The sequence below is a fragment of the Eptatretus burgeri genome, chromosome 16, assembly GCF_056783735.1.
Source record: "Eptatretus burgeri isolate ZD-2024b chromosome 16, Ebu_testis_v1, whole genome shotgun sequence".
Classification (NCBI taxonomy): domain Eukaryota; kingdom Metazoa; phylum Chordata; class Myxini; order Myxiniformes; family Myxinidae; genus Eptatretus; species Eptatretus burgeri.
The window spans coordinates 10,205,025-10,220,393 of NC_140976.1; the positions used below are offsets into that span (position 1 = coordinate 10,205,025).

At 47.0% G+C, this 15,369-nt stretch overlaps 1 protein-coding gene across 1 annotated transcript in view; it reads left to right on the plus strand.

The window, feature by feature from the left end:
* LOC147010490 (KH homology domain-containing protein 4-like) overlaps positions 1-15,369 on the plus strand; it is a 105,975-nt gene that overhangs the window by 83,618 nt on the left and 6,988 nt on the right. Inside the window, exon 12 of the mRNA XM_085860246.1 lies at positions 157-287. Within this exon, the coding sequence (XP_085716372.1) occupies positions 157-287 (131 nt within the window). The remainder of the gene's footprint in view (positions 1-156; positions 288-15,369) is intronic.

A 15,369-nucleotide genomic window follows, 5' to 3' on the forward strand; every position in this document is an offset into this window, starting at 1 on the left:
GGAACAGATACAACATGAGATCTGTGGAAGGGAGAGGGATGGGGTGGGGTACACAGGGTAAACAAGATGGACACTCCAGGGACTTTCAGTTTGTGTTTGTATTTCATTTTGCTTTTACGATTCTTACCGTCCATTCTTTTTCTCACCATATACCAGCTTACGCAGGATGCTTGGCTTACTCTGGACCTGACAATGCACCAGCCGCATCTCCTTTGCCACTCGGGCCCATCCCGTCCACAGACGCAGCCCCGAGCTCACAAAATGCCGAACCAGTTGCCAACAAGGAGGTGGGTCCATAACCACCATCGTGTTGGGTTGGGGTGTGCAAAAGCATTTGTTGGAATTTCTGCTGCTCAGTTTACATCACTGAGCAAATGCAAACTGCATTAAAGTTCAAGGGTATATACATGTTTGTTAAAGTGAGCTGAACAGGATGTATGCATGGTCAGATATGAGAATAGGCTTCTTCTTCTCTTCTTCTTCTTCTCTTCTTCTTCTTCTTCTTCTTCTTCTACTTCTTCGTCTTCCTCTTCCTCTTCTTCTTCTTTTTCGTTTCCATGATGGTGTTTTAAGATAAAAAAAAAACATTTCCTGCTTTTGTTAAGAACACGTGACAGCTCTTCGTTGCTTGCACAGCAGCTGATGTGCATCGAAACACACATTCGCTTACAGCATAACAACACGTATTTTGCTTGTACCCAATATTAAATATTTTCTCACTTTGCCTTTTACTTTGTAAAAATCTTTCCTAATCATGAAAATTTATTAATTTACTTGTGTGGACTCTCATATGCTGACTGCATCATCATGTTTGTTCTACCTTTCAAAATGAGGTTGATTGTTCAAAGTGATGACGAGGGGGAAAAAAACAACTTTGTTTTGCAACACTTGTCGCCTTTATGCTGAAGGATCGGACGACTTGTTTTACATCGAAAGACCTCTGCTGGGGTTCACCGATGCTGTTTAAAATCGGCGTGACCGTTTTCTCATTTCTAGGATGTGACGGGGGGGGGGGGATGGGGTGAACTCGAGTTGTTCCTTCGTAGTTTTGAGAGGTGTAGGTTAATATAATGCTAGCAAGGCATGCTGTTATGTGTTTATAGGAAGGAAATTTGATGCAGGAGGAGGCCATTCGGCCCATCATGACTGCGCTACACCAATTCCAGATTAAAGAGATCCGTCAAGCTAACAAGTTAATTGGGGAAGGTGGGGATGGAAAAACTGTGGTGGGCTCAGAGATATCACCAGGGTGTTAAAAAAAATTCGTTAATGGGGAAAAAAATTGCAGGGGTGAGGAGGGAGGTGGTGGGTGAGGGTGTGAGAAATGTACAACAACAACCACACGCAATCCCTTGATGAGATCTCTCACTGACGTCACACTCAGCACAGATGTTCACAATCACCCATCCACACTCAAGCTATTTACAAGTCCTGCCAATACTCTTGTACCCCTCTATCTCCAATTGTTTGAGGTACCTATCTAATTACAATTTAAACCTTTCTACTATTTCTGCTGCCATGGCCTTTCCACACTTAAGGTAGTCTCTGAGTGAAGGACCCCCTCTTGCCTTACTACTATCCTCTAAGACTGTGTGGTCTGTAGTCTGGTCACTGTCCATTCTGTGGAAATTTGTTTCTTGTATTTATTTTATAAATAAATACCCTTCATTATGTGAAAAATCTCCATCAGATCCCTTCATAATTGCCTCCTTTCTAATATATTGTTTCGAATTCGCGCCCGCTGGCGTGCGATCGACCGCGTGCAGCCAAAAGCGGCCGCCTCGCCCACCGGAACGGACAATTCAGTCGTGACCCTCCGGGAACTACCGCACGGAGCCAGTCACGGGTGGGGGTTTAACCTCACCATGATCGGAGCATGCCGGAGAGGACTCGCCGACCACGCCAGGGCCACGGAGTCGGGGCGCAGCTGCGCGAACATTGGGGCTTGCTCGCCATCCCGCGCAGGATAGGGTTGCTCGCCAAATTCGACCAACCAAATTCGCGCAGGATAGGGCGAGCGGTTTTGGTGGCAACACGTTTAGGGCGGGGGAGGAACGGGCCCCCCCAGCACTATCTCAGCGCGGACGGGGGGGGGGACATTGCTGATGCTCAGGGAGAGGGGAATGGCTGGCTGGCTAGGACACCACGACGACACGAGCAACCTCGTTGCCGACCGCCGTCTTCCCTTGACTTGAACTTGAACTCGACCAGCCGCCTGCAACCGAACCGCGCGAACTCCAACTCCCTCCAACTCCCTCCAACTCCCTCCAACTCCCTCCAACTCCCTCCAACTCCCTCCAACTCCCTCCAACTCCCTCCAACGCCCTCCAACTTCCCTGCAACTCCCCTCCAACTCCTCTCCAACTTGACTCAACTCCGAACTCAACTCTCCGCGAGTCGCCTTGCGCTCGCATCTTTATAGGCCTCAGGGGGAGCCTATATGCAAATATTCGGATCAACACGCGATTGGAGGCGGGGCCACGCCACCCTCTGTTCAGCCATTGGTCGGGCAAAAAGGGGGCATGAAGCATTCCTGATCCGCTTTTTGAAGCGAAAGGGACACATTCACAGCCCATGGCACGACGTGTGGTAGAAAGGTGGAGGTGGTGGGAGTTTGGTTTGTTGGGGGATTAATGGTCGAAAATAACAAAAGAGAAAGAAAAAATGGCTAACTCAAAGCGTCGCAGCCCAGATGAATCACACATATTCCCTCTATACAACGGGTTTGGGCTAACTATACATGGACTTACCGAGATATCTCACCTGAGGACTCTTTATGGTGTAATGCGAATTTCCACAACCGTAACACTACCCCCTCCCCTTTTTACAGACTCGTCCCGAGTCGTCAAATTCTCGTGTGCCATCATGTGTAGTTCTCCCCTAATACGTTTTACCTTCGGATCCCTGAGTGCGACATTCATGGTATTCGTGTCCAAAAAATAAATAACCTACGGGCTAAGTAACTAACTAAACAAACCCACTCATACGGACAACTTAAATAAATTACCGGCGTTAGACAGACATGCCGGGGGCGCACTCATATTTACAGTACATCACACCTTAACCTTACAAATTTTACACTAAACCATGGCCCAGGATCAATGGACTCTGCAAAGAGAAAACGTCAAAAGAAAACCGGTGCACAGGCCGCCACTGCAGGCCCGTGTTGTAGCTCCCAACAGGACAGTCCTTGCAACTTCGCGCCGATCCTGGCACACTTGGCAATGAACAAGGGGCGGGGAAAATGCAAAACAGAACGGGGGCAAAAGATGACATGGGCAGCAGACATGGCATGGCAAAGGTGGTCAGGCAAAGCATGGCAAAACAAGGCCGCCGCAGGCGAACACAGCCGGCAGATGTAATGGCCGGCACAGATCTTGAGGCAAAAACACCAGCAGACGATCCGGCCGGCATAGGCCTTGCAGTAAACAGCTGGTGGACGATCTGACCGGCACAGGCCTTGCAGTAAAAACAGCCAGCAGATGAAGTTGGCCGGCCTCTCGCCGTGCAGTGCAGTTTGATGGAGGGAGTGCGGTGGTGCTGGCCACTCAGAAGGCGGGCTCGGAACCTACCTGACTGTCTCCCTCCCAACCTATCGCCCTTGCCTGTCTCTGTCCATACCCACCCCCTTAATTTGTAAAAACCAATTTAGCCCCAACTTATTTTTTTGTTTTTATTTTTATCCTTACTTCCCCACTCGGAATCGTCCCCTAATCCCCTTTATCGTCCTTGTTCGGCTAACCTATCATCCCCGAGCCTACTCCCAACCCCTATGTTCCCTTCCTGGAGGGGAATAAGGGAGAGCGAGCGTCCTGTGTCGAGGCCCAATTCAAGCCTCAGGATGGCCTCCCCAGACTTCAGCGATCTTAACCCAAAGTGGGTCCAGCGGCCCACAACGAGAGCGAAGGGGTGGATGGTGCGGAGGGGTACATTTCCTAATCTACCCTAACCATTAACTCTTAAGCTACCCCGGGGCTTTCAACAAGCGCCTCTTGCTTAATCTATCGGTTCTAACAATCAGGATTCCCGTCGCCTGTGTTGGTGTCCTCACAATTTTGGGCCTTGCCCCCAATTTTCTCTCCGTGCCCTCACACTGTTTCTTGGCTGGGACGTGTGGCTCCCTTGGCAGGCACTACCCTCTGCCGATTCTCCAGCTATGGCACCCCCGGGCACGACACTGCCTCCGACCCTACCAGCTCCCTAAACACCGGGGAGTGCCTTCCATGGCGACTCCCCTGAAACGCTCACATGGCAGGCTGGCTTCCCGGGCCCCTTTCCGAGGGTCACCCGTGCCCACGACACTGCCCACGCGGTTAATGGCGCCCCGGGCCCCCGCATCATGTGGGCGCACCCGTGCCCACTACGCTATCCCGGCCCCCCCATGGGCCCTTGGCTTACCACGGCCGACTAGCCCGGTGCCCGGGTACCCACTCAGCGATACTCACCTTTCGCAGCCAGGCTCCCAGCCCGTCAACAGGGCTCCTGCACCCCTTCAAATAGGTTTCGAGCCTACACTCACACCAACAGCAAAACGACCTCCATTTTTCAATTTCGCAAACCCACTAACTCGCTCTACTCTGACCCCGGGGTCCCTAGGGCGGGAGTCACTCCTCCCCCCAATCACTCATCGCACCATGCATTCCCCATTCGCTCCATACACACAGACCCGCTGGCCTCACTCACTCACCATGTACATTTTCCACTCTTCAACTCACACTCCATCGCTGAACTCGGCCATCCTGCTCACTACTTCCCCTAACTACCTCGTGCTCCCATGTCGTCCCTTGCACTACAGCATGTTCCATTTAACCTACCTAGCTACGCTACATCCCCTCGACACATCCACAAGTCTGTCCATGTCCTCAAATCATTATTTCCCTTCTCCCTTCCTAAATCTCAACTACAATCCCTCTACCTAATCCATTCCACGGGCCCCATGAGGACTTATCCCTGCCCCATGGAGCCGGTCTAGCTAAGCTAACCCTTCCCCCTAGCTAGTGCCATCCTGTGCCCTGGGCAAGGGGATCTTCCACCCCTTGCCCAGGGAATCCTGTTCACCCGAAGCGAGGCTTGCTTTTTCTTTTTTTTTTAATGCGTGCGCACCAGTGCGGCAACTCACAACCTGTGCACTTTGCCTGTGACGTCATGGCAGTTGCTCGCGCACCTCGTCCCTCCTTGGACGGTACCATCCGGCAGGGATACCCCTCCTGCCGGATTCCAACCCTACGTGCAGCCATGACGTCACCCTGCACATTCAAAAAAACAAGCCTCGCGTTTCGAGGGGTTCCCCACACGAACACATGTGCTCTACTCGTCGGAGCATCACACACACGCCCGCGTGGAGAACCCATCCGGTCTAAATCCGTATCCAGCCTACCTTTTGTCCGTCCGCGGGATTGGCAACATCCTACTCGTAATTTGGAGGGAATCGGGGGTCGCTCCTCTCACCCCTGAACCGATTCCCGTGAATTTAGCTTGGAGACGGGAGAGTTTGTTTCCCGCTCGCTGACACCAGTGTTGCGAATTCGCGCCCGCCGCCGTGCGATCGACCGCGTGTAGCCAAAATCGGCCGCCTCGCCCACCGGAACGGACAATTCAGTCGTGACCCTCCGGGAACTACTGCCCGGAGCCAGTCACGGGTGGGGGTTTAACCTCAACACGATCGTGGCAATTGCCCACCCACGCAGGATAGGGTTTCTCGCCAAATTCGACCTACCTAAGTACCTGCGCGAGTGGTCGACCGGGCGATCGTACCACGCCACAGGCCGACTCCAGACACGAACCGCTTAAGTGGTTCGTTCCGTATTACAGGGATAACCGAGCGGAGTTATCATCGGCCTTGACGGTTCCGATTAATTACCGGGCGTTTTAAACCCACTATCAATCCCTTGCGTGATGCAAGATGGAGATTCAATAAAAGGAAGGAGACGAAGCAAAGCGGGAAACAGTTCAACAAGCAATGCACTTTGTTTACATACACACATACAAGCACGTATATACAGTCAAAATGCAACAAAAGTAAATGCAAGGGAAAGAGTTACACCTGAATAAAAGGGGCAATATACAGGCACAGACACTTAAGCAGTTGTACTTATTGGACACGGCGCCACAGCATGCATTCAACCCGAAAGAAAGAAAGCCACCCTCATAGGCAAGGAGGCAGACAGGTCCGTAGACCAAATGGACGTGGATCCTGGAGGATCGGCCAGGACCACGAGACCGGGGAGGTCTTACCCGCGTCCTCGTGAAGCGATGGCGGGCAAGCCGCAATGTTCGCGCAGCTGCGCCCCGAATCCGTGGCCCTGGTGTGGTCGGCGAGTCCTCTCCGGCGTGCTCCGTGCGAGCGCTTTTATTGGCACCACGTTTCGGGCGGGGGAGGAACGCCCCCCCCCCCAGCACCATCTCAGCGTGGATGGGGGGGGGGGATTGCTGATGCTCAGGGAGAGGGGAATGGCTGGCTGGCTTGGACCCCGCAACGAGATGAGCGACCCCCACACCGCAACCTCGTTGCCGACAGCCGTCTTCCCTTGACTTGAACTTGAACTCGACCAGCCGCCTGCAACCGAACCGCGCGAACTCCAACTCCCTCCAACTTCCCTGCAACTCCCCTGCAACTCTGCTCCAACTCCTCTGCAACTCCGAACTCAACTCTCCTGCAACTCCTCTCCAACTTGACTCAACTCCGAACTCAACTCTCCGCGAGTCGCCTTGCGCTCGCATCTTTATAGGCCTCAGGAGGAGCCTATATGCAAATATTCGGATCAAAACGCGATTGGAGGCGGGGCCACGCCACCCTCTGTTCAGCCATTGGTCGGGCAAAAAGGGGGCGTGAAGCATTCCTGATCCGCTTTTCGGGGCGAAAGGAACGCATTCCAGGGGGTTCGGAGGTGGGGCTACACTACCCGATGCTCGGTCATTGGACAGATGGAAAGGGGGCGTGAAGCATTCCTGATCCGCTTTTTGAAGCGAAAGGGACGCATTCACAGCCCATGGCATGACGTGTGGTAGAAAGGCGGAGGTGGTGGGAGTTTGGTTTGTTGGGGGATTAATGGTCGAAAATAACAAAAGAGAAAGAAAAAATGGCTAACTCAAAGCGTCGCAGCCCGGATGAATCACACATATTCCCTCTATGCAACGGGTTTGGGCTAACTACACATGGACTTACCGAGATATCTCACCTGAGGACTCTTTATGGTGTAATGCGAATTTCCACAACCATAACAATATAAAGGTCAGGTCAGGTCAGATGTGGGAGCATGCGCTGCAGCGGAATGTCGCTGCATCTGCCGTTGTAGCGCGTCGTACAAAAATAATATCAAGCCCTGTCTCTTTCATCCATTCCTCATAGCTGAATCAATCTAGTAGCCCTACACTAAACCCTCTCGATGGCAGCTGTGTCCTTCCTGAAATGTGGTGACCAAACCCACAATCAATATTCTAGATGACGCCTCATGACATTCCTGTAGTGTAAAAAACACTTCTTTCATTTATAATTTATCCCCCCCTGCTACTAATGCAACCCAAAACCCATGGTTGAAACCTCTTCTGTATGTTACAGAAATCCGTATCTTCGTAATGACCCATACGGGAGTTTCCGTACGTTCGTCATCAGAGAAGCATGCCGCGATTATTCGGGAATTGCGGTGCTATTCCGAAATGCTGATTCGTTTATTAACCCATTTCATCTGCAAGAGGTGCAATGCTAACACTTCATGACCATGATTATGTGAACAAGACTGATAATTGCTTTGCGATACATGTCCCTTACCAATGTGATATTTTCCAAATTTAAAAAGGACATAACTGAAAAATTCACGAAACGTCCTGAAACTCGAACTTGTTCTGTAACTTATCATAATAAAGCCGTGTACCAAGTTTCAGTTGAATATGTTAAAGGGTGTGGGGAAAAAAGTCGGAAAAACCACAAGTGGGACGGAGGAACGGATGGATGGATGGACATTTCCCTCCGGTGAAACCGCAAAAAAGGTGCAAAAGCTTGCAAGTGCATTCCGATTGGCAGGAGAACATCTCTCTATGTCGGTAAATACGGAAATAGCATCCATTATTTCCCATCGGCATTCCCTAATATGAACTCACGAAAAATACCAAAGTGCCGTCTTTACATTGCATGAAGTAAAGACACTATTCTGCTACAAACAAAGACAAAACCTGCTAAAACGTCTGTTTGTTGCGATGAAGTTTATGACCACATCGATACGAAATCAATATATATCAACAAGGAACTTTGATGCAGGAGGAGGCTATTTGGTCCATCATGCTTGTGCTGCACCACATTAAATAAATCCATGCAAATAAAATCAATATTTTAAAACTCATTTGTTTATTATGACTTGCAACTTTCCTTGTACACGTGGGATGGTTTGTGTTTACTGACCCCTGCTGGAGGATGTGGTTCCATGAATTCCATGAATCTCTGTACATTTTAACCTCCCCTGTGGATTTCCCATTCAAGCCACGCCAAAATGGTTTCCTACATGTTAAATCTGCAATGGCCGGTCACCACACCAAACGTGTTCTTTCAGAATAACAGTTTATTATAAGGCACGGGACGACGAAAATGGAGAATCCTGGGACAAAAGATAGATGGACATGAAAATGAGCAGATAAATAAATAAAAAAGGCCCATACGGCCAGGACTTGACGAAATTCATAAGTGATCATGACTACCATGAAAAACCGTAGGTAGCACTTACCATGTTAAATTAAAATACCTGTCACCTCCGTAATCCGTAACGGATGTGACCAATTTTTAATCCAGTCAAAGATACTCCCCTCCTACGTCTGTGTTTCAAATTTGAAAGGAATCCGTTAAGATTTGGCGGAGACATGAATTTTTGAAAATCGGCCCATGCTAAAAGATATGGATTTTCACGATTTTCAGGAATTTTTTCTGACCTTGACTTTTGACATGCTAAAAGTTATAGGGTTCTATTCTGGTGGCCAATAAGTCCATTGGTGAAGTTCCATGACATTCCGACTCGAAATGCGACCTGTAGAGCGAGGCGTACACACAAACAAGCAAACAAACAAAACAAACCAACATGCTTGACAAAATCGTAGATTTCGTCAAGTAATAAAAGTACACTCACGATCCGACAATGAAAACACACTTGATACAGGAAATATAATATGATATCAAAATTGCCACGAACGCACAAGCAAGGGGTGCCAGGAGAGGTATTTTGGGCAGGTATGGCGTTAACGAGTCCAGTGTCCACCAAGTAAAGAAATGCACAGAAAACATAAGGAGGTAGTGAATGCTCTGGTATACACTGGAGCCAAGGAAATTCTGGGCAACCGCTCCAGTACATGACACGTGACACAGCCCCCCTCCCGTCCCTCCTTTATAAAAGTCTTGGAGAGGTATTCACTTATTTTATAACAAAATGCTGTACTAACTGAAAATGATCTTCCCAGCAAGATGTTCAGGTGATATATAAAAATTCTTCCCCAAATCACACATTCATTTGCATTGTTATTTTTGTTGTTGTTGTTGCAATTTGGACAGGATGAACCCCAAAATGCATATTTTGACATCAATTTTTCCAGGGAAGTGGGGGGGGGGGGTGGGGGAATTTCTCTTGGACCTCCCAAGTAAGGATTAATTTTGCTCGTTACTTTCCTTTTTTCAAACGTTCTACAGTTTCACCCACGAAAACTCTGTTTGCTATCGACATGCTCCAAAATTGTCCCTTGCATCCTGTAATCTCTATCTTCATTAATCTTCCCCATCCCCAACACCTTACACTTGTTTATGATAAATTGCATCTGCTCAATCTATGCAAGTATCTCGACTAGTGTTTCTCAACCTTTTTGTCCCACGCCCCACTTTGATTTTTTTTTTAAATCGTACACCCCACCATGATTGGAGACACTACAGTATATACTACATATGTATTCAAAAGGCTTTATTAAAACTTTATTGCAAATTTTATTCAATTGCTACTCACGTCAATGGGAGCCCTGCCCTTGACGCTGGCTGCAGATTTGTTTGATTCGAGGAACCAATTTTGTTAGTTTATGCCTTAAATCACCACGTTTCATGATTTCCAGTCACTTTCTCTTAGCTTTTTCTCGAAAGCGATCGTATATTAATTCATTAATTCTGAATCCTCATGCCCCACCAAAATATTGCCATGCCCCACCTTGAGAAACACTGATCTAGACTATCCTAAATGTGAACAACTGCCCCACCCTCCCACAATCTCTCTTCCTTACTTACCCTTCAAGCCTTGTGTCATCTGCAAATTTGGAAAGCTTAGTCTTCACCCCACTATCCAAATCGTTGATGTAAATAATGAATAGTAATGGTCAGAGTACTGATCCCTGAGGTACCCCGCTACTTACATCCTCCCACTCACAGGCACTCTTTGCTTCCCATCAGTAATCCAGTTTACAATCCCGTATGTGCTGTATTGTCAAATTTGTTTTCATGCAGATCAGTCCCACTGCTTGGATAGCCGGCGAGCAAAATTGACTCGCTTTTGAGGTTTTCTCGTTCCGCTTCATTTTTTCCTCAAACGTTATCTTACTACTGACACCTCACTTTAAAAAAAAAACACAAAAAAAGTTTTTTCACTCCAAAATACACTCCTGCTTTCTACCTGTAATGAATACTTTATTATTTATGCTTCCCTTTTCTCAATATCTCTAAAACTGAATCTTAATTGAAGAAGATGCTTCTTCCTTTAAAAGCATTTTAAAACGTTTTAAAATGCTACACTTTCCTTATTTCTCCATCACGATCGATTCCTTTTCTTCTTCTTCACATGGAATATTTTACAAACCTGTCTCTCAATTTAGTGCTTTTTCATCAACCCTGCCATACCGACAGCAACACCTTTCTCCGTGCTTTAAATAAAAATTCCTTCCACCCATCTCATGATCTTTATGTACGTATGCCCAATTTGAGAATCTTGAGAAGTCCAATTTGCAGAGGTTGTCTGCTCACAACAACAAAATCCCTTTCGTGTTATTTTACAGTGTCAAACCCCTCCATGTCAGTACCTCCCTCCCCCACATCTCCAACAAGCCTGTGCCCTTCCAACCCCATCCATGCCTTCTGTGTCCCTCCCTCCACTTAATTCCTCCTCTTTCTGCATTCTACCCTCACCCCACAAACTCAAAACTCCCGCCTCACTCCACCCCTCTCAGCTTCTCACCACCACCCTCCATCCCGCCCACTCTCATCTTCCTCCTCGTCCCACCCACTGATGTTAACTCGGCATGGGAATTCTTCCACAGTAAGTATATCTATCCAACACACACACACACACACACACACACACACACACACACACACACACACACACACACACACACACACACACACACACACACACACACACACACACACACACACACACACACACACACACACACACACACACACACACACACACACATACACACACACAATCTCATCTTCAGTTATCCTACCGTTCTTCCCACTCATAGTACACTGAATCCTGTGGTGAGGCAGTTGCTCTGAAACAACTTGCCTTCTCTTCCTGGAAGGCAAATCTGACTGAAGGCAACTTCAGCTCATTCCACAAAATCCGCAACAAGTGCGTGTCCACTCTCAGGAAAGCCACAAAACATCTGTCCAACCTCAAGATTGAACTTTGAAACTTGTCTCCCTCTTCTCAAACCTGGTGGTGCCTTGTCAAGTCTGTCTCTGATGTATGCTCCCCCTCCATCCCTTCCCTGTCAGCCAACTCCATTCATGAGAAGGCTGAATGCCGCAATTCTGTGTTTAAATTACAATCGGGGAAATATAGTTCTTCTACGTCTACTTCTACTTCTACTTCTATCCCAAACCACTTGCTCCCTGCACCCACACCACTAGACCGTGGGCCGACATGCAAAAAGTGTAGTTTCTCACTTTTGTGACCAACTCTGGTATCTACCTGAATTTTTGCATGAAGGTAGTTTAAATTTTTTAAATAATTCAAAACTTGTCGGTGCACAAAGTTGCACATTAAAAAACAATTCACAATCAAAGGACATCAAAGAACCCAGTTGAGATTAAGTTTAAGAAGGTGAAGGCCAGCAGATTTGTCACTTGAACACAAAACAATTGAAAGCGAAAAGGTAATCAACCAAAACCTTCATCATCTTGTAACAGGATGGGGTTTCAATTATTTTTATGTGTGTTTTCTTTCGCTACTAGTATAAAAACCTGTCAAAAATGATGGCTTTGGAGTTATTTTATCAAACTGGAAGATATGCTGTTTTGTAGCAAGAAAAAGCATTATTTTAACATACTACATGTACAAATGTGACCCTATTTTCTTTAACTTCTGGGATGTTTCATTTCGATGGTACAGTCTCGTGAGCGCCCCAAAGTCTGAAGCCTCAGCCTAGCGTCAGTTGTGCTTATATCTTCGTTATTTATTCGATATCCTATGGACGTAAATGAACACTCGATCCCTCCGCCACCAAAGGTGGAAGGAAGTTATGTTTTCACCCCTCTATGTGCAGGCTATCTTAAAAAGTTGTGGATAGATTCAGACGAAATTTGGTGGGCAGGCTGGGTGTGTAACTAGGTAGAACCGATTCGATTTTGGGAGAGAGAGAGAACGAGAGAGAGAGAGAGAACGAGAGAGAGAGAGAGAACGAGAGAGAGAGAGAGAACGAGAGAGAGAGAGAGAGAGAGAGAACGAGAGAGAGAGAGAGAGAGAACGAGAGAGAGAGAACGAGAGAGAGAGAGAGAGAGAGAGAGAGAGAGAGAGAGAGAGAGAGAGAGAGAGAGAGAGAGAGAGAGAGAGAGAGAGAGAACGAGAGAGAGAGAGAGAGAGAGAGAGAGAGAGAGAGAGAGAGAGAGAGAGAGAGAGAGAGAGAGAGAGAGAGAGAGAGAGAGAGAGAGAGAGAGAGAGAGAGAGAGAGAGAGAGAGAGAGAGAGAGAGAGAGAGAGAGAGAGAGAGAGAGAGAGAGAGAGAGAGAGAGAGAGAGAGAGAGAGAGAGAGAGAGAGAGAGAGAGAGAGAGAGAGAGAGAGAGAGAGAGAGAGAGAGAGAACGAGAGAGAGAGAACGAGAGAGAGAGAGAGAACGAGAGAGAGAGAGAGAGAACGAGAGAGAACAAAACACAAAACACAAGAAGATACACATCACGATATCAAAAAGTTGTGGATGGATTCAGCTGAAACTTGGACACGTTGGGTGTGTGACGAGGAAAAATTGATTCGATTTTGGTGAAGATCCAGATACAAGGATTAAATTTTTTTTTTTTTTTTTTTAAAGTGATTCTTCACCATTGAGAGATGTGGCCAAAAATATATAGCACAGTATTTCAAAAATGTATTGGACCCGATATGTTCCACCCGATCAGGCATTGTGTGGCAGAGATATGCGCTCTACTTAGTGCCCTTCTTGCGCGTGTTCCACATCAATCATGTGCAGCGAATTTCACCTCCCTACTCCTTGGATTTATTGGTGTTTTTTTATTTTTAATATAAAAACGCCTCTGCACACCACCCTTGAGGCTCAGTTTGCAATCCACCGTTTACAATCCTAACAGAACAGTCTACAATCCCACATCCCGATCATCCTATTACTCTTTCATGGAAAATGTTGTATGGGTTTTTTGTCCTCAAAAATAGACCGGAGTGAACACAGTCGTGTTTAAAGATTGGCCTTTAAACCCCCTACTCAAATTATCCTTATGAACAGCGACAGACAAGTACAGTGCTTTCTATTATTGTATTACTTATTCTTTTTATGGATTGTATGACAACTTTGTAAAAATTTGTTTCACTAGCAAATCTTCGCTTTTGTACAAAGTCCTTCCTTGACACACCGAAATACCTATCCACCTGCAATGCCTTTCCTCTGGGCTAATGCTCCTGCCTCACACCTTGTTCTGCTTGATCCCATGGAAACCAAGGCCTTCAAGATCATTAGAATATCCCAGAATGAAGCTGAGTCGATGGCCCTATCACTTTCTTATTGCAGACAGGTCGGTGGTCTCTGTCTTCCACCGCCTCCTTTCTTGTCGTGCACCCTCCGCTCTTCCTGTGCTCCCCCCCCCCCCAAAACAGGTTTCTGCAGAGCACATGTGGTCCACCATCAACCTCCTTCTGGTGATCCCAAAATCCAAAATTGCTGCTCACCTCCACTCATTTGTTCCTCTTTCTCCCCCCAACCTCCCTCCCTGTATAATCATCAACTTCCACATTTAGTCATTCATCACTCCAGGTCTTCAAGACAGCTGTGGACCACCATCTCAGGTAATTCACCATTTAAAACCATTATATTTTCTACCCTTGTTTACCCACCCCCAAGCCCACCTTCCAACTTTCCAGTTTTTTTTTTTAGTTTCTGTCAGGTTGTTTCTGGGTCTATCTGGTGCAACCCCCATGCATCCTCCCTTAACCCTCATTCCTCCCTACATCCCCTATTTGTCCAAGTCTCCCTCCATTTTGTGCTTTCATGCTGCTGGTGGTGTTTCCTCCCTCTTTCTACTGTTCCTTTTGTTCTGTTGCATCCTGATCTGTTCAGTGTTCTAACTCTTTCACGAGCCTTGACTTTGCATACAAAAAAAGAAAGAATCCAGTTTGCCACCTGACTAGCGACTTCACAAGCCCTCACCTTGGCAAACAACCTATGTGGTACCTTATCAAATGCATTATTTAAGTCCACATATACTATGTCTATTGCCATTCCCTCATCCACCCAATCAAACATTGCTTTATTGAACTCTAAAAGATTTTTCAGACAAGACCTACCTTTGGTAAACCCATACTGACTACCTTTAGTTTGTATTTATTTAAATGGTTCCTCATCTGGTCCCTAATTAATGTCTCCAACACCTTCCCCACAACTGAAGTCAAACAAACAGGTCTATACTTTCCCAATTATTCTCCAGATCCTTTCTAAAATAATGGTGCTACATTTGCTACTCTCCAATCCTCCGGTACCTGTCCTGACTCCATTGAGCTATATTATCGGATTACATCTCGCTTATCTGCACTGCCACCTCACTCAATACTCTTGGGTGCATATTATCTGGACCATCACCTCTGGGGAGCTTTATCTACTCGAAGCTTTCCTCGCTATTTCATTACTTCAAAGGAGGGCTAACATGACTACTGCTATTACGACTCATGAGCTTATCTACAAACTGGGTGAAGAAGCAATTTTTGAGTAGATCGAGGAAATCTTCATCTATTCTGCCGTTTCCCTGTTCCTGGATCCCAATCTATCCCTGGCAAGTTAAAATCCCCCATAATCAATGCTCTTCTCTTACCACATGCCCTTTTGAATCCTTCATGTACTCCTCCTTCCTTCACACCTGGAGCCCTATAAAAAGCATCCTACCAGTGTCTTACTGTTTTTGCAATCTCTAATC